This window comes from Salvelinus sp. IW2-2015, linkage group LG18, assembly GCF_002910315.2.
Source record: "Salvelinus sp. IW2-2015 linkage group LG18, ASM291031v2, whole genome shotgun sequence".
Classification (NCBI taxonomy): Eukaryota; Metazoa; Chordata; class Actinopteri; order Salmoniformes; family Salmonidae; genus Salvelinus; species Salvelinus sp. IW2-2015.
The window spans coordinates 15,228,889-15,255,771 of NC_036858.1; the positions used below are offsets into that span (position 1 = coordinate 15,228,889).

The 26,883-nt window shown below is 45.7% G+C and overlaps 1 protein-coding gene across 1 annotated transcript in view; it reads left to right on the top strand.

The window, feature by feature from the left end:
• The window catches only part of LOC111977636 (liprin-alpha-3-like), a 42,663-nt gene that overhangs the window by 8,141 nt on the left and 7,639 nt on the right, over positions 1 to 26,883 (top strand). Inside the window, 15 exon segments of the mRNA XM_070448684.1 lie at positions 199 to 327; positions 987 to 1,079; positions 1,832 to 1,884; positions 2,331 to 2,424; positions 2,743 to 2,877; positions 3,259 to 3,342; positions 3,628 to 3,759; positions 3,895 to 3,957; positions 5,546 to 5,649; positions 6,066 to 6,252; positions 6,770 to 6,963; positions 11,412 to 11,658; positions 18,968 to 19,107; positions 19,884 to 19,986; positions 20,377 to 20,491. Of these exon segments, the coding sequence (XP_070304785.1) occupies positions 199 to 327; positions 987 to 1,079; positions 1,832 to 1,884; positions 2,331 to 2,424; positions 2,743 to 2,877; positions 3,259 to 3,342; positions 3,628 to 3,759; positions 3,895 to 3,957; positions 5,546 to 5,649; positions 6,066 to 6,252; positions 6,770 to 6,963; positions 11,412 to 11,658; positions 18,968 to 19,107; positions 19,884 to 19,986; positions 20,377 to 20,491 (1,873 nt within the window).

Sequence of the window (26,883 nt, forward strand, 5' to 3'; positions counted from 1 at the left end):
GAGGATTCATGCGTGTCGTTTCCAGTGTTTGTGTTTGTTAGTGTCCTAAAGTCAACAACATTAGCAAATCATTGGCGTTATGATGCGTTTTCCTTCTTAAGTCTGTCTCTTTGATGGTCAACAGTCTGATGATGGGTCTAATTCATCTTGTTCCCCGTCTCTCTCCTTTTCTCCATACCATCTCCACGGTGACAACAGCGCCTACCCAATGGACCCTCCTCTGGATTGGACGACGGTGAGATCGACAGACAGAGAGAAACGGAGATAGAGCGGCAGAGAGCCGAGCTCTCCCAGCTGAAAGAAAGATTGGCCCTTATGTGTCGACAGGTGTGTATGGAGATGAGAGAGAAGAGAGGGAGAGTTAGGGAGAGAGGAGGAGGGAGAGTGAGGAGAGAGCGAAGAGACGAGAGGAGGAGAAGAGAGTAGAAAGAGAGAGAGAGAGAGAAGAGAGACGAGGAGCAGAGATGAGAGAGACAGGAGGTGTAGGGAAGGGAGAGGAGAGGACGAGGGAGGGAGGAGCGCGAGGAGGAGGAGAGACGAGAGAGAGAGAGAGAATGTAGCCTGCCCTACATGTAACGGTATATGTATGCATTGCCTAGTTTATAATGATCCATAATCTAGCCTATACCGTTATGAACCATTCACAAGAATAGTCTGTGTGAGAGTGAGAGTGAGAAGAGTGAGAGAGAGAACAAGGGTGAAAAAGAGAGAAGAGGGAGAAGAGCAATAAAGAAAAATAGATTCAGTTGGGGGTTGTATGGAGATTGCTAAAMCCRGTTCCCCTCTTCCCTCTTGTGGACAGTCATAGCATTGCATCTGTTCTGCAAAATCCACACAGTACATGACAGTCTTTTTCTATATAGCTAACATAAACCTGCCTCTGCCCAAACCAGTGCTTCACGTCTTCGCTCATGAAGGCCCTCTGTTCTGTTAGGGTCCCTTATTGTCCCTTAACCATCTTATTGCTCTTCCTCATGCCACGTCAGGTTGGGGAAATAGAGGAACAGCTTGCAGCCGCCAGGAGGGAAGTGACGAAGTCGGAGGAGGCCAATCAGAAGCTCCAGAGGGATGTGAAGGAGGTATGTCAGGCCAATCTGTTCTTGGCCAAGGCCTTAGATCAGGGGTGGGCAAACTTTTTGGCTAGAGGGCCACATCGGGATTATGAAATTCTACGGGGGGGGGGGGATTGTTTTAGATGTTCAAATGTAGCCTGGATCATTTCCCCCCAAAAACGAAATAATAATAATTGGCTGGCGGGCAAGATGCGAGCCGCGGGCAGTAGTTTGCCCACTCCTGACTTAGATTCTATCAGCTCTCGGGCCTCTCTGTTCCAGCGACTGTTCCATCCCACTATGTTCATCCAATGCAAATATCTCAAAGCACAGAGCATTGAAATGCCTAGTATGAATTTGGGGAAAAGAGGCATTTATGAGTCATATTCATCATGGCTATTCATTTCAAAGTTCAAACAAATGACTGTGCCAATCCCAGAGTGCTCCTTGAATAGTAAACGGTTAATAATMCATAATAAACGCCTATTTAGCTACTTATATTGCACATGCGTGCCTATATTGTGATACCTACACTAAAGTTCTCTTGGATAGAATATCAAAGAAGAACCCTAAGTGACGAGATAGACAAGAGGAGCTGTGCACGTATACAATGACGGAACACATGTGATAGTGAATAGTCAATCAGTAGTCAATTCTGAATGTGCACAATCCCCTGTTAGATGTTTAGGTTGCCATTTGATGAGTGTTACAGTGTGCCATGTATAATTGATGTGTTTCTTTGGATGATTTAAACATGCTTCACTATGTGCTTCATTCAGGCTCTGTGCCAAAGGGAGGATATGGAGGAGAGGATCACTACATTAGAGCGCAGGTAACCCTCTTTTTAACACCCTTTTTAACACCCTTTTTAACTCCCGGGACTATGGTGCCAAACTACCAGGTGTTTTCCTCGTTATCTGAAAAGTTGTCACCAAGGTGTCACAACACCTGTACCTCGCAGCTTACCTCTTTATCTCACTGTTTTATCTCACTGTTTGGGCATTTTCAATTGTTTCAGCGCACTGCAAGAGTTGGCTTGTGTCTACATGCTGTGAAGGGTGGAAGTTCATAACTAATGGTCAGGGATGTAGTGTAGCATAAACGCACTTAAACATAATTTAGGCGCCTTTATATTGGTGAAAAGCGTTTACGTTCCTTTCGTGCCAAATAGCTTTTGCGTTTACAGTGCTCGCTGCCGGTCATCTTGACCGACGTTCATCGTTGATAATATCCTCCTTTTTCCCCCCCTTGCTAACAATGTGTCCATGTTGTTTGCAGGTACCTCAGTGCTCAGAGGGAAGCAACCTCTCTACATGACATCAAAGACAAGCTGGAGAATGAGCTGGCCAGCAAGGAGTCACTGCACAGACAGGTAAGTAGTTAACGAATGACTACGAGCGTGGCTTACATAGATGTACAGTAACCCTGTACAAATGGATAGGTTATATCCAGAGTAGCGTCTTTTAATACTTAGAGCCTGATTCTTATTTCCTGGACCTAGATTTATCTTAGACAGGTAAATCATTCTGAATGGAGAATCTCCATTGAAAGTGTGTGTTAGTCCAGGGCAAGGCTTAATCCGGGTGCAGAAAATCGGCCCTCGGGCTCAGACTTGGATTTTAGTAGAGTGTATCAAAATATCTCAGACTTCATCCGCTCTCTTCCCTCCTCTCTTCCTGTGTGTTGTCAGAGTGAGGAGAAGAACAGGCAGCTCCAGGAGCGTCTGGATGACGCCAAGCAGAAGCTCCAGCAGACCCTGCAGAGGGCCGAGACACTGCCTGAGATCGAGGCCCAGCTCGCCCAGAGAGTGGCTGCCCTCAACAAGGTACTGTAGTGTACGGGATGTCTGCGTTCACTGTCTTGATTCTGTTTTCAAGTGTGGATCTGAACTGTCTGTCCGTGAAACTGTTTGGGTGTCCGTCCGTCTCTTTTCCACATTCTACCTGAACGCGTCCGTCTCTCTTTCAGTTTGTCGGTCTCCCGTGTTTCCTGTCTGTTCGTCTGTCCCGTCTGTCTGTCTGTCTGTCTGTCTGTCTGTCCCGTCCGTCCGTCCAACTGTCCAACTGTCCGTCTCTCCGTCTCTCCGTCTCTCCGTCTGTATGACCTGAGTTGTCCTCCTATTGGCAGCCAATCTATCCTTCAATGTGTTAGTCTGAGTTTATGTTTGATCCCATGTACAGACACTTTCTCTTGCTTTTCTTTTTAGGCAGAGGAGCGCCATGGGAACTTTGAGGAGCGACTACGACAGATGGAGGCACAACTTGAAGAGAAAAATCAGGCATTGCAGAGGGTAATAATGCACTATTTGTTTGTACACTTGCCTTTTACTAAGTCTCATGCGGGCTTCTGACAAGTTACGACGCATTATGCCGGCTATAATTGGTGAAGTGTTACATTGTGTTCCTTACCCTCCGTTTTGGCCAATCAATTAAAACCCAATCCTGTCTTTGTGAACTGTTTGAACTCTTATTGCTACCCGAAACCAAACAGTTGGTTCTGCTTTTTTATATTTTTTTCCCCTTCACATCGTGTTTTCTACCTTGACCCCCACTGTGTCATTTTGTCTACGTTTCAGGCAAGGCAGAGAGAGAAAATGAATGACGAACACAACAAACGCCTCTCGGATACGGTGGACAAGCTACTCTCTGAGTCCAACGAGAGACTGCAGCTTCACCTCAAAGAGAGAATGGCTGCCCTCGAGGAGAAGGTGCTATAAAGCTTTGTTAACCATATGCTAAGTTAAGCTAAAATTGCCATTAATGATCAGTAAGTCTTTTTTTAATCAACGTAATCAACAGCAAACATGAGTCAACTTGGCACAATCMCTCCTCCCCTCATCTAGAATTCCCTGTCAGAGGAGCTAGCAAACATGAAGAAAATCCAAGATGATCTTCTAGCAAACAAGGTACATATCTTCCCCTTATTGTATCCAGTCGGTCAGATTTCATTATATATGTTGTTCCTGTACTTTACTTCTGTATATACATGGGATGAGCACAGCAGCTGTWCTTTATACCGATTTAAAACTGTTGSGAAGACTTTGGACTGCCTTTAGGGATATACACTGACTGTTGCAAACCCCTTTTGGAATAATAGAGTGGATAGTTTATGCTCGCTCTAAAAAGAAAAGGTTCCTGGAGTATCTTTTGGGAGTTCTTCAAATTGAAACTGTGGGGGAACCCCTATAAGTTCTTCCTTTTAATGGATCCTCAATGAACCTTTTGAGGTTAATTTTTGAACTACCCCCTCCTCTGTTATTATTATAAACAATAATAATACGCACAACAATAACACAATGTTTATTTTAGTGGCAAAGAGCAATTAAAATATCAAATATAAATATAAATATCAAATAACTCCCAGCAGAAACCCAAGTCCAATGGGTATATCCTCTGGCGTGTTGATGTTAATGTGTTGATGTTCTCCGTATCCATCGCCAGAATGATTTCGCAGTGCATGTTGATCGAACAGGTTTCGTGTTGTATTCATCAGAGGTTTAGGGAGGGTGAAGTCTGTGAATCCMAAAATGTTTTAATTACACAGATGATTAACAAAACATGCACTCGACAGTGTTCATACCTTGGTTTTTGTGGTGAATGTGAATGATAAAAACTGTTTTGATTATGGTTTTCATACACACACCTTGTCCATAATGTAGAGGCCTATGGGACATTCATTGAAGGGGTAAGGGAGGAGGATGGTAAATGTGATCTGCATAACATGACAATACCAATTGACATACCTTTGTATGCCTCCTCTTCTACCTGCAAACACAGACACGAAAGTGAGCAGTTAGCCACCCAATACAGCTAGCCTTCAACATATTGTTATAGCCTACCTATTCATACCTTTTTGTTGATTGATATCCACTGAATTGTGTCCATTTTAGAAAGATTTTCACAAATATGAAAAGATAAATGGTATCATAAAACAGTACGAATTTAGATCATACAAGGGATCAAAACTTACCTTAAATTGAGGAGATCTTTACATTTTTCAGTTAAGTGCCTGCACCTGCTGTCTTTCAAATTCAAATGTTTCAGTTGGGCAGTTAGTTTCCTGCAAGAACTCCCACCAACTAAGGAGGTTCCTCGATGAACCTCACCACCTATGGGGTTCTTGGAAGATCCCTTTGGGGGCAATTTTCAGTGACAAGAACCCTAAGGTTCTTTCGAAGAACTTTGAGGATCTTCGAAGAACCCTTGTTGAACCCCTCATTTTTTGGAGTGCTCCCTTGTCTCGATATGCAACTTCCTCTTTATCATCGCAAGGGTTTATGTGTTTCGCTGCGACAACTGGAGACCAGTCACACTGCTCTGCACTGACAACAGTATTTTGAGACCGAGACGTTTGTGATTAATTGTTCTTTCGTTATTCTTACCTGCTGCTGTATCCGTGCTTTGTTTTTGTTCTTTTAATAGGGCAATAGATGCATCTTTACTGGAATATTATGTCATCGTGTACTGTACTCTGCTCCCGTCTCTCTCTCCTAGGACCAGCTCATAGCTGAGCTGGAGAGGATTCAGCTGGAGCTGGATCAACTGAGGGGCAGGCCTGGCTCTTCCTCTTCCAGGTTAGCCACAATGGAGCTTCAAGGGTATTTATAAATACATTTTTATAAAAGCATCAAATTAACACATTTGTTCTCCCTTTCGAGGGAAAACGAACACTTTACCCTTCATAAAATAGACTTTCTAAATGTTTGTTTTATATTTAGCAAAGAGACGAACGGGACAAAGAGTTGATTTTAAGTTTACGTTGTTATTCCAACTTTCTGTCAGTTGATGTAGAATTAGATTTTTGTTCTAATGTTGTGAATGTAATGAATAAACAATTTTTGTGATTAAGGATCAAATGTCACAATTACTCAATTTGCTTGAATATTTGAAATATATTTTAATTAAAAAAGTTAATTTTATTCAGGAAATGGCGGCAATACATTCAGAAAAAATGTGCTACAACGAATAAAGCAATTTTATTTCCTCATCTCATAAAATCTCACAAACTCTGTAGGACGAGCAACGTGAGCTCACTTCCCTCCACCCTTTTTCGAAGATCTCTTCCAGGGAGTGCCTCAGAGCTCCGTTACCCCCAGGGTGGTGGCTCCCTCCCAGCCGGCTACGGCAGCTCCTCCAGTGGCGTGGTGGTCCGGAGGGCACACCGCGGCCGATGGGCTCCCCCCAGGGATGACAGCAACAAGGTGAGGATCTCATCGACTACCTACAGGACTATAGCTCCCTGGTGGCCTGGTTCCATACTGTAAGGGCTATAGCCAACCTCCGAAAAGAAAACAAAAGAAATGGTGCGCACTCTTATGGCTCCAATGCAAAAAAAAGTATAAATACCAACGTTTAGACAGCTATGCTGTCTTCATCAGGGTTTCAACTCCTAACTTCTGTCCCACAACGTACAGTATAGGATCAGGCTAGCTCCCTGGGTGGTGCCTAATGTGTTTTCATTATTTGTGATTGACTGAGTGACCTGTCACTCCTACACACGGGGGCCATTTTGTTTGTGTTGTGACTTGATACGCAAGGATAAAAGTAGCGAACAGCATTCCAAGTCATGTTGGACTGCCTGTAGGGAAAACTTGACGAGGCAACCTTTCATTTAATCATCTCTACTTTTTCCCTTTCGCTTAATTCTCTCATACTTCCTTTCTCTCTGTCTCCCTCCTCTCTCTGTTYCTCTCTCTCTCCTACCCGGTCGCTCTACAGTATGGAGAGTGGGACAGTGGCAACATGCTGGGTCCCGGGTTCGAGGGGGGAGTCGAGGGGGGCTGCTCAGATGACGAGGACGACAGGGAGACCCTGTTTGGCTCGGAGTTGCTCTCGCCCAGCGGACAGACGGACGTACAGACCCTTGCCATCATGCTGCAGGAGCAACTGGAGGCCATCAACAAGGAGATCAAGTAAGTATTCAGCTACACCACGAACAGGAATAATGGGTTTGAGTTCTTAACATACCTAAAAATGCCTCAGAAATAGCAAAGAAGATTTGTGAGGCGGTAAAGAAAAGTAGTGTACGCCACTCCAGGTTCAAACCAGAGCCTGGGGAGCTCTGCCTAACCAGTCAATCACACTACTCTCTCACTTGAGTATCTTAACTAGTTATTTTCTGATGATCTCATTTTGTAGCTTTGGCAAGTATGTGTGCGTTTCCCATCCCAGTTCACTCCTCGCCCTGTAGGTTTTACAGACGCTCCACACCCTATTCCCGCAACCCTTCTAGTTTAGCGTACCCTGCACGCACAACCCATGTGGAATTCTGGGTCGCTGGTAGCGTTTGGAACTGCCGATCTACGGCCAATAAGGCTGAGTTCATCTCAGCCCATGTTGCCCTTCAGTCCCTACACTTTTTTGTCCCCGACTGAGACGTGGTTTTCCCCAGAGAACACTGCTACTCCAGCTGCTCTCTCGTTGTCTCTGTGTTCTGTCATAGTTCGAGGGTATCTGGTCGTCAGGGTGGTGGCACAAGGCTACTCATTTCTCCTAAGTGGAGATTTTCTCTTCCTCTTTCATCTGTCCATCTCCTCATTTTAATTCCATGCTGTCATTGTCACTTGTCCACTCAAGCTTAACATTGTTGTCATCTATTGCCCACCAGGTGCCCTTGGAGAGTTCCTCAATGAGATTGACACCTTGACAAGCTCATTTCCCGACGATGGCTCACCACTCTTTGTACTGGCCGACATTAACCTCCCGACGCCTGACTTCAGTTCATTTCTTTCCACCCGYTTCTTTCCACTCCTGTCCTCTTTTGACCTCACCCTTTCCCGGTCACCTCTCACTCACAAGGCAGGCAATACGCTTGACCTCATCTTCACTAGAGGCTGTTCGCTTACTAATCTCACTGCAACCCCCCAAATCTCTGATCACTACTTGATTTCCTCCAACCCTACACACTCAGCCCTCACCCAGATGGTTATCACTGCGTGCTTACAGAACAGGGCTTCGGGCAGGTGAGTGGAAATGGAGGAAAATTMAACTTCCGAAGGACCTATAATCCTCCCAACTCCCTGCTCTCTACCTTCTCCTCCTCTGTATCCGCTGCTAAAGCCACTTTCTATCACTCTACATTTCAAGCTTCTGCCCCCAACCCTGGGAAACTCTTCTCCACTTTCTCCTCCCTCCTCAATCTTCCACCTCCTTGCCCTCCACTTTCTCCTCCCTCCACAATCTTCCACCTCCTTGCCCACCCTCCTGCCTCTCTGCRAACGACTTTGTCAACGACTTTGAAAAAAAGGCTGACGACATCCGTTCCTTTTTCACGAAGCCTACGGATTGGTCCCCCACACGCAGAACTGCGATTAATGATGTCCGGCCGCCCGACAACCTGCCCGCTTGACCCCAYCCCTTCCTCCCTTCTCCAGACCATCTCTGGAGACCTTCTCCCATTCCTCACTTCCCTCATCAACTAATCCCTGAACACTGGCTGAGTCCCCTCGGACTTCAAGATGGTCAGAGTCACTCCCCTTCTCAAAAACTACAGACCCGGCCACTCTTCTTTCTTTTCTTTCCAAAACACTTGAACGTGCTGTGCTGTCTCTGACCAAATCTCTCAGAACGATCTTCTTGACCCTAACGGTCTCACTCAACTGAGACCCCTCTCCTCTGTGACACAGAGGCTCTGCGCTCTGGCAAAGCTGACTCTCTCGCCTCTGTTCTCATCCTCGTATATCTATCCGCTGTTATCCATAAGATCATCCTCTCCCCTCTCAGGGTTGGGCGTCTCAGGCTCTGCACACTCCTGGATTGCATCCTACCTGGCAGGTTGCTCCTATCAGTTGGCATGGAGAGGATCTGCATCTGYACCACATGGTCTCACTACTGGCATCCCCCAGGGCTAAGGTCTAGGCCCTCTCCTCTTTACACAATGTCACTCGGCTCTGTCATATCCTCACGTGGTCTCTCCTATCATTGCTATGAGGATGATACTCAATTACTTTYCGCCTTCCCCCTTCTGACACCCAGGTGGCGACACGCATCTCTCTGTGCCTGGCAGACACCTCAGCACCTTAAGCTCAACCTTGACAAAACAGAGCTGCTCTTCCTCCCAGGAAAGGCAAACCCGCTCCAAGACCTGTTCATCACAGTTGACACCTCCACAGTTTTCCCCTCCCAGAGTGCAAAGAAACTTGGTGTGACCCTGGACAACACCCTTGTCGTTCTCTGCAAACATCAAAGCAGTGACTCGCTTCTCCGCACACTCCACTGGCTTCCAGTTGAAGCTCGCATCACCTGCAACTGCACCTCCTTACCTTCAGGCTATGCTCAAACCCTATATCCCAATTCGAGCACTCCGTTCCGCCACCTCTGTTCTCTTGGCCCTCCCACCCCTTGGCAGCTCCCTCTCAGCCCAGTCAAAGGCCCTTCTCTGCCGTGGCACCCATTTTTTTWAAACAAAAAATCACTTCTCTTTTCCCAATAGCACTGACTTTGCTGATAAACACTTTGTTGGGGGAAAATGTACTTGACACGATTGTGATGTGTTGTTGTCTCACCTAGCTATCTTAAGATGAATGCACTAATTGTAAGTCGCTCTGGATAAGAGCATCTGCTAAATGACTAAAATGTAAGTGTAGACATAGCTACAATAACAATACARGTTCCTAGAATAGGTGGATGCTCACACTGCTCACCCAGTGAAGAAGCTGAGACTGGAATAACATTCTGATATTTATTATGGACAACATTTAAAATGATTGTTTTGTTGTTCATCTCATTATTTTTCCTTTACCAATGAAGATAAAATACACAATAGTGTTCAAACCTTGTTGACAATGCCACTGTCAGGCAGGCCCGTAGTGCAGATTAGCATTAGTGCACTCGAGGAACGGGCCGTGGCGAAAGTTCAGACTTCTAGGAGAGTCGCGTCAAGGCCACCCACAACGTCCTCATAAGAACTGCAAGACAGAACTCTGTCTGTCAGTCTATGTTAAAACATCAGGAACAATASCGAAGTGATATGTCCAAGGACTAAACCAAATCAAAATAGGGGGTGCCACAACGACGGGACATAATTACAATAATAACTCCATCTAAAACCCAAACTCGCTCCACTAGTCAAGAAGACACAAGCACACACACACCAGTAATTCTACCACCATCTACCAGTAAGCTACCACAGCAATTCCTGGCCTCGTCTTCTTCAATTATGTTCGCCTCCACACTTCAACACACACAATGTTTGGACAAGCTTACCAGATTCCCAGTAGTCGATGGACCCTGTCGAACTCCCAGTGAGCGTGGTGTTGCGCCTATACGTGCCCACCATCTGCTTCTTTCTGTCTGCTTCTTTCCGTCTGCCTCTCATCCGTGCTTGCTTCGCCGCTGGTTCTGTTAGATTCGTAGCTAACTGGCTGTGGCTGTTGCGGTAGAGTTTGATGTTGTAACGAGTGCGGGGGGAGAGAGAGAGAAAGATGTGTCATTCCCTCATTATAAGGGGATCCAATCAGGTGCGCCCGTTCAGATAATCAGAGGCAACCTAACATGAGGTTAGGTTCACACAGCAAAGGGGCCGGATAACAGCATGAGATTAACACATTGTATACAAATCACAATAACCCCCTTTTGCCACATATTAAATATCTTCTGTTCCCATTCAATGGGTGATCCTGAGGTCAATTCCACATACAAAAACACATACCTAAAATTGACCTCTGCCTTTGCTTTGTCCAAACCAGGAGTGAATACCGCAGATACAGAATGAAAGACTCACACCTCCTTTGCTTTACTCAATCCAGAGGTTTATTCCACAAGCATCTTATTAAGGTGTCCACATCACCAACAAACTATCATGGTCCAAACACACCAGGACAGTTGTGAAGAGGGCACGACAAAACTTTACAAATGACCTCGACTAACCTGTACCCCCGCACATTGACTCGGTACCGGTACCCCCTGTATATAGCCTCGTTATTGTTATGTCATTTTATTGTGTTACTTTTTGGTTMGATTATTTTTTTWWWAAATCACTTGGTTTATTTAGTAAATATTTTCTTACCTCTATTTATTGAACTGCAATGTTGGTTAAGGGCTTGTAAGTAAGCATTTCACAGTAAGGTCTACAGCTGTTGTATTCGGTGCATGTGACAAATACAATTTGATTTAATTTTGATACCACAAACATTTATTCCTCATCTTATTGCGGCTATCATCAGTTTAGGAGTAAAATGCTAAACTGAGTTATGTTCCTCTTTTTGTACCCTCTCCTCTCCTTAACTCCTCTCGCTCTGTTTTCTTCCTCTCTCTTCTCCTTTCCTCCCTTTTCCACTGACCTCCACTCGCTTCCTCCATCTCATCTCTCTTCCTCTCCTCCCCTTTCTCTTGTACTCTCTGTTTCCCCATCTCCTCTCAGGCTGATCCAGGAGGAGAAGGAGAGCACTGAGCTGAGGGCGGAGGAAATTGAGAGCCGGGTGAGCAGCGTGGCCCTGGACTCCTCTCCTCTCCCCCCGTCCTCACTGGGTGGGGGCAGGGACAGCGTGGGCAGGGGCTACATGACCCCCTCCCTCACCTCCTCCACCCTTGCCTCCCCTTCACCCCCCAGCTCTGGACATTCCACCCCCCGACTGCCACATTCCCCTGCCAGAGAATCAGACAGACAGGTACAGTACCTTACAGCTGTGGCCATCTGTGATTGGAAACGTCATGCATTTCAATGTATGTCTTCTTGGTTGTGGCAACCCAACGGGTAAGGCTAATTGAAATGACATCATAATGTCAGTTTACAATAAGAACTGGTTGAGATGGTGCTGATGGAGATGGTCGACTTGAGAACAAGATGGATGAGCTTCGTTTGAGAGTTTCCTACCAATGGGACGTGAAAAGTTGTAATATTCTATCCTTTTCAGAAATTTGGCTGATGGGTGATATGGACATAAAACTCAAGTGTTTCTCCATGCCTCGTTTGCGCCTAGACAGCAGACTCGGGCAAAACCAAAGGGGTGTTCCTCCTTGTAAACAACAACTGGTGTGCTGCTTAAAGTGTGAAGGAAGTCACAAGCTTTTGCTCACCTGAACTAGAATACCTTATGGTAAATTGCGTACCTTTTTATCTACCAAGAGAGTTTTCATCTCTAATCATCACTGCTGTCTACATTCCACCACAAAATGAGAATGGCACTAGGCAGGCACTCAACGAGCATACAAGGCCCTCCCTTGCCCTCCCTTTGGAAAATCAGATCATGACTCCATCCTCCTGCTTCCTGTTTACAAGCAAAAACTCAAACAGGAAGTACCATACCAGTGACATGCTCAGTACGGAAGTGGTTCGATGAATCGGATGCTAAGCTACAAGACGGCTTCACTAGCACAGACTGGAATATGTTCAGGGATTCATCCGATAGTATTGAGGAGTTTACTACATCAGTCACGGGCTTCATCAATAAGTGCATCAATGACATCGTCCCCACAGTAACCGTACATACGTACAGAATCCATGAATTACAGGCAGTATCCTCGCCGGGCTAAATGCTAGAGCTAAACATTTTCAAGGGACAATACACAGACATGAACACTTACAAGATAGCCTGCTACGACCGCTGACAGGCTTTCAAACATGGAAAAAATCTATATAGGACTAAGATAGAATCCTACTACACAGGCTAAGATGCTTGTCGGATCTGGAAGGGTTTGCAGACTATTATGGATAACAAAGGGAAATCCAGCCGTGAGTAGCCCAGTGACGCAAACCTCCCAGACGTGCTGAATGCCTTCTATACTCGCTTCGAGGCAAACAACACTGAGCCAAGAATGAGTGCCCCTGTTGTACCGGACAACTGTGTGATCTCGCTCTCCGTGGCAGATGTGTGTAAGACTTTTAAACAGATTAACACTCGCAAGGCTGCTGGGCCAGACGGAATACCAGGGCTCATTCTCAGAGCATACACAGACCAGCTGGCAAGTGTCTTCACAGACATTTTTAACATCTCCTTGTCCCAGTCTGTAATCCCAACATGTTTCAAACAGACCACCATTGTCGCTGGTCCTAAGAACTCAAAGGTAACCCACCTAAACGACTATCGTCCTGTAGCACTCACATCTGTAACCATGAATTGTTTGAAAGGCCGGTCACATCAACACCATCATCTCAGACACCTTCTGTACTCCCTGTTCACCATGACTGTGGCCACGCATGCCTGCAACACCATCATCAAGTTTTCTGAAGACACAACGGTAGTAGGCCTGATCACCGTCAATGATGAGACAGCCTATAGGGAGAAGGTCAGGGACCTGGCAGTGTGGTGCCAGGACAACAACCTCTCCCTCAACGTCGGCAAGACAAAGGAGCTGATTGTGGACTACAGGAAACAGAGGGGTGAGCACACCCCTTCCATATCGACAAGGCTGTAGTGGAGCGGGTCGAGAGCTTCAAGTTCCTCGGTGTCCATATCACCAAGGACTTAACATGGTCCTGTCACACCAGCACAGTCGTGAAAAAGGCACAACAGCGCCTCTTCATCCTCAGAAGGTTGAAAAGATTTGGTAGTCCCCTCACACCCTCAAAAGGTTTTACAGCTGCACCATTGAGAGCATCTTGACTGTCTGCATCACCGCTTGGTATGGAAACGACACCGCCCTCAATCACAATGAAATGCAATTGCTTTTCACGAGAGTGGAGTGTGGCGCGTGTGGCGCTTGTAGCTTGTGGTTGGCCAATCATGAGTCATCAAAGCGGTAATAGGCTACAGTCATAGAGCCTTCCTCCGTGTGTGGTAAARGTTGGATATCTAATCAATGGAAGCTGGAATTAAAATTTAAAAAAATGACGTCTATACAGAACGGATCTCGATGTCCTCGGGTCCATTTGGAACAGGTCTCTATATTTCAAAAATGAATTTATGCATATTGGGTTCAAGTGGGAAAGCCCCAGGTCCATTTCGGAACGGGTCCAACTTTGTGGACCCATTAAAACCTCTACACTGGGGTCGAGCTCCCTGCCATCCAGGACCTCTATACCAGGTGGTTTCAGAGGAAGGCCCCAAAAATGTTCGAAGACCTTAGCCACCCAAGCCATACAATGTTCATTCTGCTACCGCACGGCAAGCGTTAGCGGATCGCCAAGTCTGGGACAAAAAGGCACCTGAACAGCTTCTACCCTCAAGCCATAAGACTGCTGAACAGTTAATCAAATGGCTACCCGGACTATTGCGTTGACCCTTTTTTGCAAACTTATCCAAATGAAATAACTGAAATATTACATTTACATAAGTATTCAGACCCTTTACTCTGTACTTTGTTTAAGTACCTTTGGCAGCAATTACAGCCCTTGAGTCTTCTTCTGTAGGACGCTATATGCTTGGCACACCTGTATTTGGGGAGTTTCTCCCATTCTTCTCTGCAGGTTCTCTCAAGCTCTGTCAGGTTGGATGTGGAGCATTGCTGCACAGATATTTTCAGGTTTCTACAGAGATGTTAGATCGGGTTCAAGTCTGGACTTTGACTGGGCCACTCAAGGGCATTCAGAGACTTGTCCCGAAGCCACTCCTGTGTTGTTTTGGCTGTGTGCTTAAGGTCGTTGTCCTGTTGGAAGGTGAACCTTCGCCCCCAGTCTGAGGATCTGAGCACTCTGGAGCAGATTTTCATCAAGGATCTCTCTTTATTTTGCTCCGTTCATCTTTCCCTCGATCTTGACTAGTCTCCCAGTCCCTGCCGCAGCATGACGCTGCCTTCAAAACCATGCTTCACCGTAGGGATGGTGCCAGGTTTCCTCCAGATGTGATGCTTGGCATTCAAGCACAGAGTTCTATCTTGGTTTCATCAGACCAGAGAATCTTGTTTCTCATGGTCTGAGAGTCTTTAAGTGCCTTTTGGCAAAGTCTAAGCGGGCTGTCATGTGCCATTTACTAAGGAGTGGCTTCCGTCTGGCCACTCTACCACAAAGGCCTGATTGGTGGAGTGCTGCAGAGAAGGTTGTCCTTCTGGAAGGTTCTCCCATCTCCACAGAGGAACTCTGGAGCTCTGTCAGAAAGACCATCAGGTTCTTGGTCACCTCCCTGACCAAGGCCATTCTCCCCCGATTGCTCAGTTTGGCTGGGCGGCCATCCCTAGGAAGAGTGTTGGTGGTTCCAAACTACTTAAATTTAAGAATGATGGAGGCCACTGTGTTCTTGGGGACCTTCAATGTAGCAAAAGAAATGTGGTACCTTTCTCCAGATCTGTTCCTCGATACAATCCTGTCTCTATGGACAATTCCTTCGACCTCACGGTTAGTTTTTTTCTCTGACATGCACTTTCAACTGTGGGACCTTATATAGACAAGTGTGTATCTCGGGCCTACTGAGTGGCACAGCGCTCTAAGGCACTGCATCGCAGTGCTTGAAGCGTCACTACAGCCCCGGGTTCGATCCCAGGCTGATTCACAGCCGGGCGTGACCGGGAGACCCATGAGGTGGCACACAATTGGCTCAGCGTCGTCCAGGTTAGTGGAGGGTTTGGCCGGCCGAGATTTCCTTGTCCTAACACACTCTAGCAACTCCTTGTGGTGGTACGGGCGCCTGCAAGCTGACTTCGGTCGCCAGTTGTACGATGTATCCTCCAACACATTGGTGCGGCTGGCTTCCAGGTTAAGCGAGCAGTGTGTCAAGAAGCAGTGCAGCTTGGTACGGTCGTGTTTCAGAGGACGCATTGCTCTCGACATTCGCCTATCCTGAGTCAGTACGGGAGTTGCAGCGATGGTACAAGTGTTACGCAGAGCAGCACAGGGGAACCCAAGAGCAGACTCAGACCAGGAAACAGGGATGAATGAACCAAGATATGTATTGCAACACAGGGAGAGAGGAGTGCAGGTCAGACGAAGCTTAGGTGGGTTGTAGGAAACCAGATGTGGAGGCTGAGGTTGGAGTGAGCTGGGTTGAGACAGGGTAAACAGGTCCGGAGGGAAATCCAAGGAAGTGATGGTGAGCTGAATCCAAAACAGGGTAGCAGGGTGGTGAGATGTGGAACAGGAGACGGGTACCAGAGTCAGAGCGGCAAAACTGCAGTGAGAGGATAACAGCGTCAGGCAGGGAAACAGGCATAGCAGGGTAACAGGATCTTGAATAATCATAAAAGGCTAGAAGCATAATACTGACTGAGCAGAGATTATGATCTAGCAGAGTGGAAGTGGCAGGACTGAGTATTTGTAGAGGTCTTGATTATGGAACGGGTTGCAGCTGGTGGGGAACTGCTCTGACTCCAGCACACCTTTCTCCAACCACACACACAGAGAGAAAGGGAAAGGGAGAGGGAACTGGGGGAATGGCTGCAGGTCAATGAGACACCGGATGTCCACTAGGGGGGGTGGCAGGAGCAGATGTGACAACAAGACTTTAACTACCAATTGGATATCATGAAAAAGTACCAAATAATAATAATATATATATATATATACTGTGTCTTGCAAAAGTATTCATCCCCTTGGCGTTTTTCCTATGTTGTTGAATTACAACCTGTAATTTACATWGATTTTTATTTGGATTTCATGTAATGGACATACACAAAATAGTCCAAATTGGTGAAGTGAAATGAAAAAATAACTTGTTTAAATAAATTCTAAAAAATGAAAAACGGAAAAGTGGTGTGTGCATATGTATTCATCCCTTTGCTATGAAGCCCCTAAATAAGATCTGGTGCAACCAATTACTTTCAGAAGTCACATAATTTGTTAAATAAAGTCCACCTGTGTGCAATCTAAGTGTCACATGATCTGTCACATGATCTCAGTATATCTACACCTGTTCTGAAAGGCTCCAGGGTCTGCAATACAACTAAGCAAGGGGCACCACCAAGCACGCGACACAGTGAAAACCAAGGAGCTCTCCAAACAGGTCAGGGATAAAGTTGTGGAGAAGTACAGATCAAATATCTGAAACTTTGAACATCCCATGGACCACCATTAAATCCATTATTAAAAAATGGAAAGAATATGGCACCACAACAAACCTGCCAAGAGAGGGCCGCCCACCAAAACTCACAGACCAGGCAAGGAGGGCATTAATCAGAGAGACACTAGACCACTGCTACTCTAACTTCCATGATGCATACAAGGCCCTCCTTGTACCCCTCCTATAGGCAGAAACTAAAAACAGGAAGCGCTCGTGCTTAGGTTAATCTAATGCTGGTCTGACCAATCGGATTCCACGCTTCAAGATTGCTTCGATCACGTGGACTGGGATATGTTCCAGGTAGCCTCAGACAATAACATTGATGTATACGCGGACTCTGTGATGTTGTACCCACTGTGACTATTAAAACCTTCCCTAACCAGAAACCGTTGATTGGTGGCAGCATTTGCGCAAAACTGAAAGCACGTACCACCACATTCAATCATAGCAAGGCGACTGGAAACATGACCGAATACAAACAGTGTAGTTATTCCCTCCGTAAGGCAGTCAAACAAGCAAAGTGTCAGTATAGAGACAAAGTGGAGTCGCAATTCAACGGCTCAAACACAAGACGTATGTGGCAGGGTCTACAGATAATCGCGGATTACAAAAACAAACTGCCCCGTCCCGGACAACGACGTCTTGCTCCCAGACAAATTAAGCAACTTCTTTGCGCGCTTTGAGAACAATACAGTGCCACTGACACGGCCTGCTACCAAATACTGTGGGCTCTACTTCTCCGTGGCCGATGTGAGTAAAACATTTAAACGTGTTAACCCTCGCAAGGCTGTAGCCCCAGACGGCATCCCTAGCGGCGTCCTCAGAGTATGCGCAGACCAGCTGGCTGAAGTGTTTACGGACATATTCAATCAATCCCTATCCCAGTCTGCTGTCCCCACATGCTTCAAGATGGCAACCATTGTTCCTGTTCCCAAGAAAGCTAAGGTAACTGAACTAAATGACTAAACGACGAGACAGCCTACAGGGAGGAGGTGAGGGCCCTCGGAGTGTGATGTCAGGAAAATAACCTCGCACTCAATGTCAGCAAAACAAAAAAGATGATCGTTGACTTCAGGAAACAGCAAAGGGAGCGCCCCCCTATCCACATCGACAGGACAGCAGTGAAGAAGGTGGAAAGTTTTAAGTTCCTCGGTGTACATATCACCGACAAACTGAAATGGTCCACGCACACAGACAGTGTGGTGAAGATGGTGAAAAAATGTGGCTTGTCACCGAAAACCCTCACTAACCTTTACAGGTGCACAATTGAGAGCATCCTGTCGGGCTGTATCACCGCCCACAACCGCAGGGCTCTCCAGAGGGTGGTGCAGTCTGCACAACGCATCACCGGGGGCAAACTACCTGCCCTCCAGGACACCTATAACACCTGATGTCACAGGAAGGCAAAAAAGATAATTAAGGACAACAACCACCCGGGCCACTACCTGTTCACCCCGCTTCCATCCAGAAGGCGAGATCAGTACAGGTGCATCAATGCTGGGACAGAGAGATTGAAAAACAGCTTCTATATCAATGCCATCCGATTGTTAAACAGCCACCACTAACACAGAAAGGCAGCTGCCTACCTACAGACTTGATATCATTGGCCACTTTAATAGATGGAACACTAGTTACTTTAATTATGCCACTTTAAGACTGTTTACATATCTCACATTACTCATCTCATATGTGTATACTGTATACTGTATCCTTCACTATCTATTCTTTACTATCTATTGCATCTTAGCCGCTCTGTTACTGCTCATCCATATATTTTATACTTATATATTCTCATCCCATTCCTTTACTAGATTGTGTGTATTAAGTTTTGTGGAATTTGTTAGATATTAGGTTTTTTGTTGTGGAATTGTTAGATATTACCTGTTAGATACTGCTGCACTGTCAGATCTAGAAGCATAAGCATTTCGCTACACTCGCAATAATATCTGCCAGCCATATGTATGTGACCAAGACAATTTGATTTGATTTGGGATTTGATTCAAATAGTTGTCTACAGTGACTCAATTGAACTGATTGTCTGTCAATACAGAACAGCAAAGAGGGCGACGACTGCCGGGCGCTAGCCTTGATTGACTCCACCCCTCCTCCGATTCCTCGTGCTCTGCGATTGGATAGAATGACTCACACACACCCAGGGGCTGGGCTGGATGATCACCGCGAATTCCGCAGGTACAGTTATTACTTTAGTCAACATTGAGACAATGTGTGTTTGCTGGGAAGCTAGGTAATGGAAAGTATATGACTCCTTATTGAAATGAAGGTTGAATAAAATAAAATCTAAAATATATTAATGCCAATAGAATGGATATAAAGTAGACTAGATTACCAACTATTTCAGTGACCATCATGTATAATGAACAAAAATATAAACGCAACATGTAAAGTGTTAGTGAGCATTTCTCCTTTGCCAAGATACTACATCAACCTGACAGGTGTCACATATCAAGAAGCTGATTAAACAGCGTGATCATTACACAGATGCACCTTGTGCTGGGGACTATAAAAGTCCACTCTAAAATGTGCAGTTTTGTCACACAATGCCACTGATGTGTCAAGTTTTGATGAAGTGTGCAATTGGCATGCTGACTGCAGGAATGTCCACCAGAGCTGTTGCCAGATAATTTAATGTTCATTTCTCTACCATAAGCCGCCTCCAACGTCGTTTTAGAGAGTTTGCCAGTACGTCCAACCGGCCTCACAACCGCAGACCACGTTTATGCGTCGTGTGGGCGAGCAGTTTGCTGATGTCAACGTTGTCAACAGAGTGCCCAATCGTGGCGTTGGGGTTATGGTATGGGTAGGCATAAGTTACGGACAACCAACACAATTGCATTATATCGATGGCAATATGAATGCACAGAGTATACCCTGATGAGATCCTGAGGCCCATTGTCGTGCCATTCATCCGCCCCCATCACCTCACATTTCAACATGATAATTTACAGCCCCAAGCCGCAAGGATCTGTACACATTTCCTGGAAGCTGAAAATGTTCCAGTTCTTCCATGGCCTGCATACTCACCAGACATGTCACCCATTGAGCTGTTTGGTATACTCGGGATCGACGTGTACGACAGAGTGTTCTAGTTCCCGCCAATATTCAGCAACTGCGCGCAGCCATTGAAGAGGAGTGGGACAACATTCCACAGGCCACAATCAACAGCCTGATCAACTCTATGCGAAGGAGATGTGTTGCACTGCATGAGGCAAATGGTGGTCACACCAGATACTGACTGGTTTTTCTGATCCACGCCCCTACCTTTTTTTAAAGGTATCTGTGACCAACAGATGCATATCTGTATTCCCTGTCGTGAAATCCATAGATTAGTGCCTAATGAATTTATTTCAATTGCCTGATTTCCTTATATGAAATATTTGAAATGGTTGCATTTTTTTGTTCACCAGTGATGTTCTGTGATTAATTTGCAACCCCCAGTAGTCAGGACTCTCCACAAAGCCAGCAGAGAAGAGCATCAAGTCCTCCATTGGACGCCTGTTTGGGAAGAAAGAGAAGGGGAGGATCGGAGGACCTGGGAGTCAGTCTGCCTCTCTGGGTAAGTCAATATAGAGAGTTGACCACAGTGGTGGAAAAAGTCCTAAATTGTAATACTAGTAAAAGTAAAGATACAATAGAAAATGACTCAAGTAAAAGTAAAAGTCATCAGTAAAATACTACTTGAGTAAAAGTCTAAAAGTATTTGTTTTTAAAAATACTTAACTCTAACGAGCCTCTACCCCGGGTCCGGGAGACCCCCCATCCCCCACACACTGATTAGCATAGCTAGCATAGCTTCACAAGTAGATAGTAGCATCTAAATATCATTAAATCACAAGTCCAAGACACCAGATGAAAGATACAGATCTTGTGAATAAAGCCACCATTTCAGATTTTTAAAAATGTTTTACAGGGAAGACAAAATATGTAAATCTATTAGCTAAACACGTTAGCAAAATACACCACTATTCTAACTCCATCAGTTTCTTACTCCTTCAGGTGCTATCACCAATTGGCTCAATAAGATATTGATATCCACTAACCAAGAAAAAACCTCTTCAGATGACAGTCTGATAACATATTCATGGTATAGGATAGTTTTTGTTAGAAAAAAGTGCATATTTCAGGTAGAAATCACAGTTTACAATTGCACCGACCATCACAAATCGACTAGAATTACTAGATAGAGCAACGTGTATGACCAATTTACTCATCATAAAACATTTCATAAAAATAGACAAAGCATAGCAATGGAAAGACCCAGTTCTTGTGATTTCAGACCATATTTCAGATTTTCTAAGCGTTTTTCAGCGAAACACAATAAATCGATAAGTTAGCATACCACATGTGCAAACGTTACCAGAGCATCGATTCCAGCCAAAGAGCGCTATAACGTAATCACCGCCAAATATATTAATTTTTTCACTAACCTTCTCAGAATTCTTCCGATGACACTCCTGTAACATCATTTTACAATATACATATACAGTTTGTTCGAAAAGGTGCATATTTAGCCATACAAAACCGTGGTTACACAATAAAAATACTAGGAAATCAAGCCTCAATATGTCTGACGTCATCTATCAGAGTGATCTAGTTTAATTGAAAGCTAATCATATACTTGACTAAAAAATACAGGGTTGACAGGAATCGAAAGACAAATTAGTTCTTAATGCAACCGCTGATTTACATTTTTAAATTATCCTTACTTTTCAATACAGGGTTCGCCAAGTGAAGCTATACCAAACAAAATGGCGAAATATGCGTTTAAAATATTTCGACAGAAACACGATTTATCATATTAAATATTGCTTACTTTGAGCTGTTCTTCCATCAGATTCTTGGGCAATGTATCCTTTCTATGTTATAAACGTCTTTTGGTCGATAGATGTCCTCTGTCCTTCGAAATGTCCACCACCAACGACCGCACCCCAAAACGTGTCCAAAGTTTCAGAGTGCACAACAAATAAATTCCTCAAAATCGCACTAAACGGATATAAATTGCTATAAAACGGTTCAAATTAACTACATTATGATGTTTTTAACAACTATAACGACTGAAAACATGACGCGAGAAATATTGCTGGTTAGACAACGATTTGGAACGAGGCAAGTCCGATGGCCTTCACGCTTCAGGCGCACGACGAGAAAGGGCGGTCCCTATACATTTTGTGGTTTTATAATGGCTGGGATTGTGCAATAGACTTCATTCAAAACGTGATGAGTACAGACACCCAGAGGAAGACGTAGGCAGTGTCGGTTTCTTCAATGCATTCACTGTCGCCTTAAAAACAGACTCCAGATCAGGGGTAAAAATTTCTGAAATCTGAACCCTGTCATGAAAAGTGCTGTAGAAATTGTTCTGTACCACTCAGAGACAAAATTCCAACTCTATAGACTAGAAGGTGTTTCTATCCAATAATAAAATAAATATATGCATATTGTACGATCAAGAATTTAGCACGAGGCAGTTTAATTTGGAGACCCAAATATGCTAATGCGGAACAGCACCCCCTATAGTTCCAAGAAGTTAAGTATCAAAAGTAAATGGAATTGCTAAAATGTACTTAAGTATCAAATCATTTCAAATACCTTATATTAAGCAAACCAGACAGCACAATTTTTAAAATATTTTTTTAACACTCTAACATAATTTCCAAACGAAGCATTTGTATTTAGTGAGTCTGCCAGATCAGATGCAGTAGGGATGACCAGCGATGTTCTCTTGATAAGTGTGTGAATTGGACAATCTAGTACTTTTGGGTGTCAGGGAAAATGTATGGAGTAAAAAATACAAAATGTTATTTCGAAATGTAGTGAAGTAAAAGTAGCCAAAAATGTTAATAGTAAAGTAAAGTACAGATACCCCCCAAAAATACATAAGTAGTACTTTAAAGTATTTTTCCTTAAGTACTTTTCACCACCGGTTGACCGTGTGTGGGGTGTGAGGGTTAGAAACAATGTAAGGTCGCCTGTATTTTGCACACAAACTGTTTACTTATAGAGTATACACTAATATACCCTAAGTATACAAAACATTAAGGACACCTGCTCTTTCCATGACATATACTGACCATATCACGTTTTAGGGAAGACCCAGATGCAGACAGTGTCGAAGTAACAAAGGTTTATTACTAGAACAGGGGGTAGGCAAAACGACAGGTCAAGGGCAGGCAGAGGTCGGTAATCCAGATCAGAGTCCAAAAGGTACAGAACGGCAGGCAGTCTCAGGGTCAGGAAACAGGAGACAAAAGGCTGTGAGACATGGGTTTGATTCTAGACACATGAAAAGTGATGTATACGGAGGGTACAGGGCAACAGAAGACGAACAGCAGAGGGGCTAATGACCTTGGAGATGGGGAAAGGGCCGATATACCGTGGAGAAAGTTTGCGGGACTCCACACGGAGGGGGCAGATCCCGGGTGGACAGCCATACCTTATGCCCAAGACAATGCCAGGGTCCGGTGGCGGTCCGCTTGTCGTCGATATCTGGAGGTGGTCTTGAGAAGGGCCGATCGGGCTCTCCTCCAGGTACAACGACAGCGGYGGACAAACATCTGGGCTGAAGGTATGCCGAACTCTTCCTCTTGCTCAGGGAAGAGCGGTGTCTGATAAACCAGGGAACATTCAAAGGGCGAGAGACCCGTGGCAGAGCAAGGAAGTGTGTTGCAGGGGTATTCGACCCACACTAGTTGCTGGCTCCAGGTGGTGGGGTTGGAGGAGACCAGGCAGCGAAGAGTCGTCTCCAGGTCTTGGTTGGCTCCCTCCGACTGGCCATTGGACTGGGGATGGAACCTGGAGGACAGGCTGGCCGACGACCCAATGAGTGTGCAGAATGCCATCCACAACCGGGACGAGAACTGAGGATCCCGATCGGAGACCATGTCCACTGGGAGTCCATGGATCCGGAAGATGTGCTACACCATGAGCTGGACCGTCTCTTTGGCAGAGGGTAGCTTGGGGAGAGGAATGAATTGGGCGGCTTTGGAAAACCGGTCCACTACTGTCGGGATGTCGGGATTGCCATCAGACGGAGGGAGACCCGTGACAAATGTGTGAGACCAGGGACAGTGAGGGACAGGCAGAGGTTGAAGGAGACCAGCCAGTGCTTGCCGAGGAGTCTTGTTCAGTGCACAGATCGTGCATGTGTCAACAAACGTGGAGATGTCAGGAACTATGATAGGCGTCGCACAAAAGCGTTGACGCACAAAGGCCAGGGTCCGATGGGAACCCGAGTGGCAGACAAGCCTGGAGGAGTGGACCGCGTCAGGAAAAACATCAGTCTATCTCGCAGTCATAGGGTCGGTGCGGTCGGTGGCCCGGGCCTTACTGAACACGTCCCGGAGGTCCTGGTACTCCGCGGGAATGGTGGAGAGGTCCGGGGCAACTTCCGAGCCCCCAGGAAGATGTCCTGGGTCAGGCTGCGCTGACTCCAGGCAATGAGTGTGGCAAAATGGGCTCCAGCCCATGATGGCACTTGCTGGAGCCAAGAGAATCCCAATACCACGGGAACCTGATAAGACTTAATGAGCAGGAATTGGATCGTCTGGCAGTGGTGCCCTGATACACGTAGGTTGATAGGGGTGGTATTGTGGATGACCTGGCCTATAGAGCGCCCGTCCAAATCAAATCAAATGTATTTATAAAGCCCTTCTTACATCAGCTGATATCTTAAAGTGCTGTACAGAAACCCAGCCTAAAACCCCAAGCAGCAAGCAATGCAGGTGTAGAAGCACGGTGGCTAGTAAAAACTCCCTAGAAAGGCCAGAACCTAGGAAGAAACCTAGAGAGGAACCAGGCTATGAGGGGTGGCCAGTCCTCTTCTGGCTGTGCCGGGTGGAGATTATAACAGAACATGGCCAAGATGTTCAATTGTTCATAGATGACCAGCAGGGTGGGGATGCCCAGCTCGGACGCCAGGGTAGCGTCCATAAAGCTCTCATCGGCCCCAGAGTCGATGAGTACCCGGAGAGATTTCGACTGGCATGAAAAGGGGTGTGAGTCAGGGAGAACAAAAGTTCTCCGTATGGCCCACCAGAGTGCTCGCTCCTACTGGCGAACCTGGTATTTTAGTGGACAGGTGGAGACAAAATGACCAGTTTTCCCGCAATACAGACAACTCTTAGTGTGAAATCTGTATAGCCATTCGGCTGGAGACAGCCTAGCTCTGCCTAGTTGCATTGGCTCGGGAAGAGGTGAATCGGCAGACTTCGTAGACTCTCGGGGGAACTCGGGTAGCCTCGGGTTCTCTCGGTAACGGAGCCATTGGGGACCTCAGGGATGCCTCGGAGGCGAGGTGGAATCCTTGGGCGGGCGAGTGAAATCGAATCTCCTCTCCTTCCTTCGTTCCCGTAGTTGCCCATCGATCTGAATAGTCAAGGCGATGAGCGAGTCGAGATCCATCAGTAAGCTTGTCCTTTACTTCCTCCGATACTCCGTGCAGGGACATGTCGAAAAGTGCTTCCAGGTTCCAGGAACTCTCAGCTGCCAACGTGGGGAAATCCACCGCATAGTCTACCACACTGCGGGAGTCTTGCCGAAGCTGGAGTAACTTCTGGGCAGCCGCTCTCCCGGACAATGGAGCATCGAAAACTTCCTTTACCTCCGCCACGAACTCCTCCAGACTGAAGCATACGGCCAACTGTTGTTCCCATACTGCCATAGCCCAGAGGTCAATAATCCAGTGTTGTGTGACAAGGTACAGAATGGCAGGCAGGCTCAGGGTCAGGGCAGGCAGAATGGTCAAAACCAGGAACTAGAAACAGACAGGAGCAAGGGGGAAAACGCTGGTAGGCTTGACGAACAAAACTAACTGGCAACAGAGAACATAGGTATAAATACATTGGGGATAATGGGGAAGATGGCGACACCTGGAGGGGGTGGAGACAAGCACAAAGACAGGTGAAACAGATCAGGGTGTGACAGGCCAGGGGATTTCTGCCCTGTCAAAAAGAAAAAACGGAAAAGTGGTGTGTGCATATGTATTCATCCCCTTTGCTATGAAGCCCCTCTGGTGCAACCAATTACCTTCAGAAGTCACATAATTACGTAAATAAAGTTCACCTGTGTGCAATCTAAGTGTCACATGAATTGTCACATGATCTCAGTATATATACAGCTGTTCTGAAAGGCCCCAGAGTCTGCAACACCACTAAGCAAGGGGCACCACCAAGCAAGCGGCACCGTGAAAACCAAGGAGCTCTCCAAATAGGTCAGGGATAAAGTTGTGGTATAAAAAAATATCCAAAACTTTGAACATCCCACAGAGCACCATTAAATCCATTATTAAAAATGGAAAGAATATGGCACCACAACAAACCTGCCAAGAGAGGGCCGCCCACCAAAACTCACGGACCCAGCAAGGAGGGCATTAATCAGAGAGGCAACAAAGAGACAAAAGATAACCCTGAAGGAGCTGCAAAGCTCCACAGCAGAGATTGGAGTATCTGTCCATAGGACCACTTTAAGCTGTACACTCCACAGAGCTGGGCTTTACGGAAGAGTGGCCAGAAAAAAAGCCATTGCTTAAAGAAAAATTTGTTTAAACTCGTTTGGTGTTTGCCAAAAGGCATGTGGGAGACTCCACAAACATATGGAAGAAGGTACTCTGGTCAGATGAGACTAAAATTTMGCTTTTTGGCCATTAACCTCTCTGGGATATGTGGGACGGTAGCGTCCCACCTGGCCAACATTCWGTGAAAATGCAGAGCGCCAAATTCAAATAAATTACTATAAAAATTTTACTTTCCTGAAATCACACATTCAATATACCAAATTAAAACTACACTTGTTGTGAATCCAGCCAACGTGTCAGATTTCAAAAATGTTTTACGGCGAAAACAAACAATGCTATTATCTGAGGATAGCACCCCAGCTAACAATCACAGACCATCCTATTTCAACCCTCCCGGCGCGACACAAAACATAGAAATAAAGATATAATTCATGACT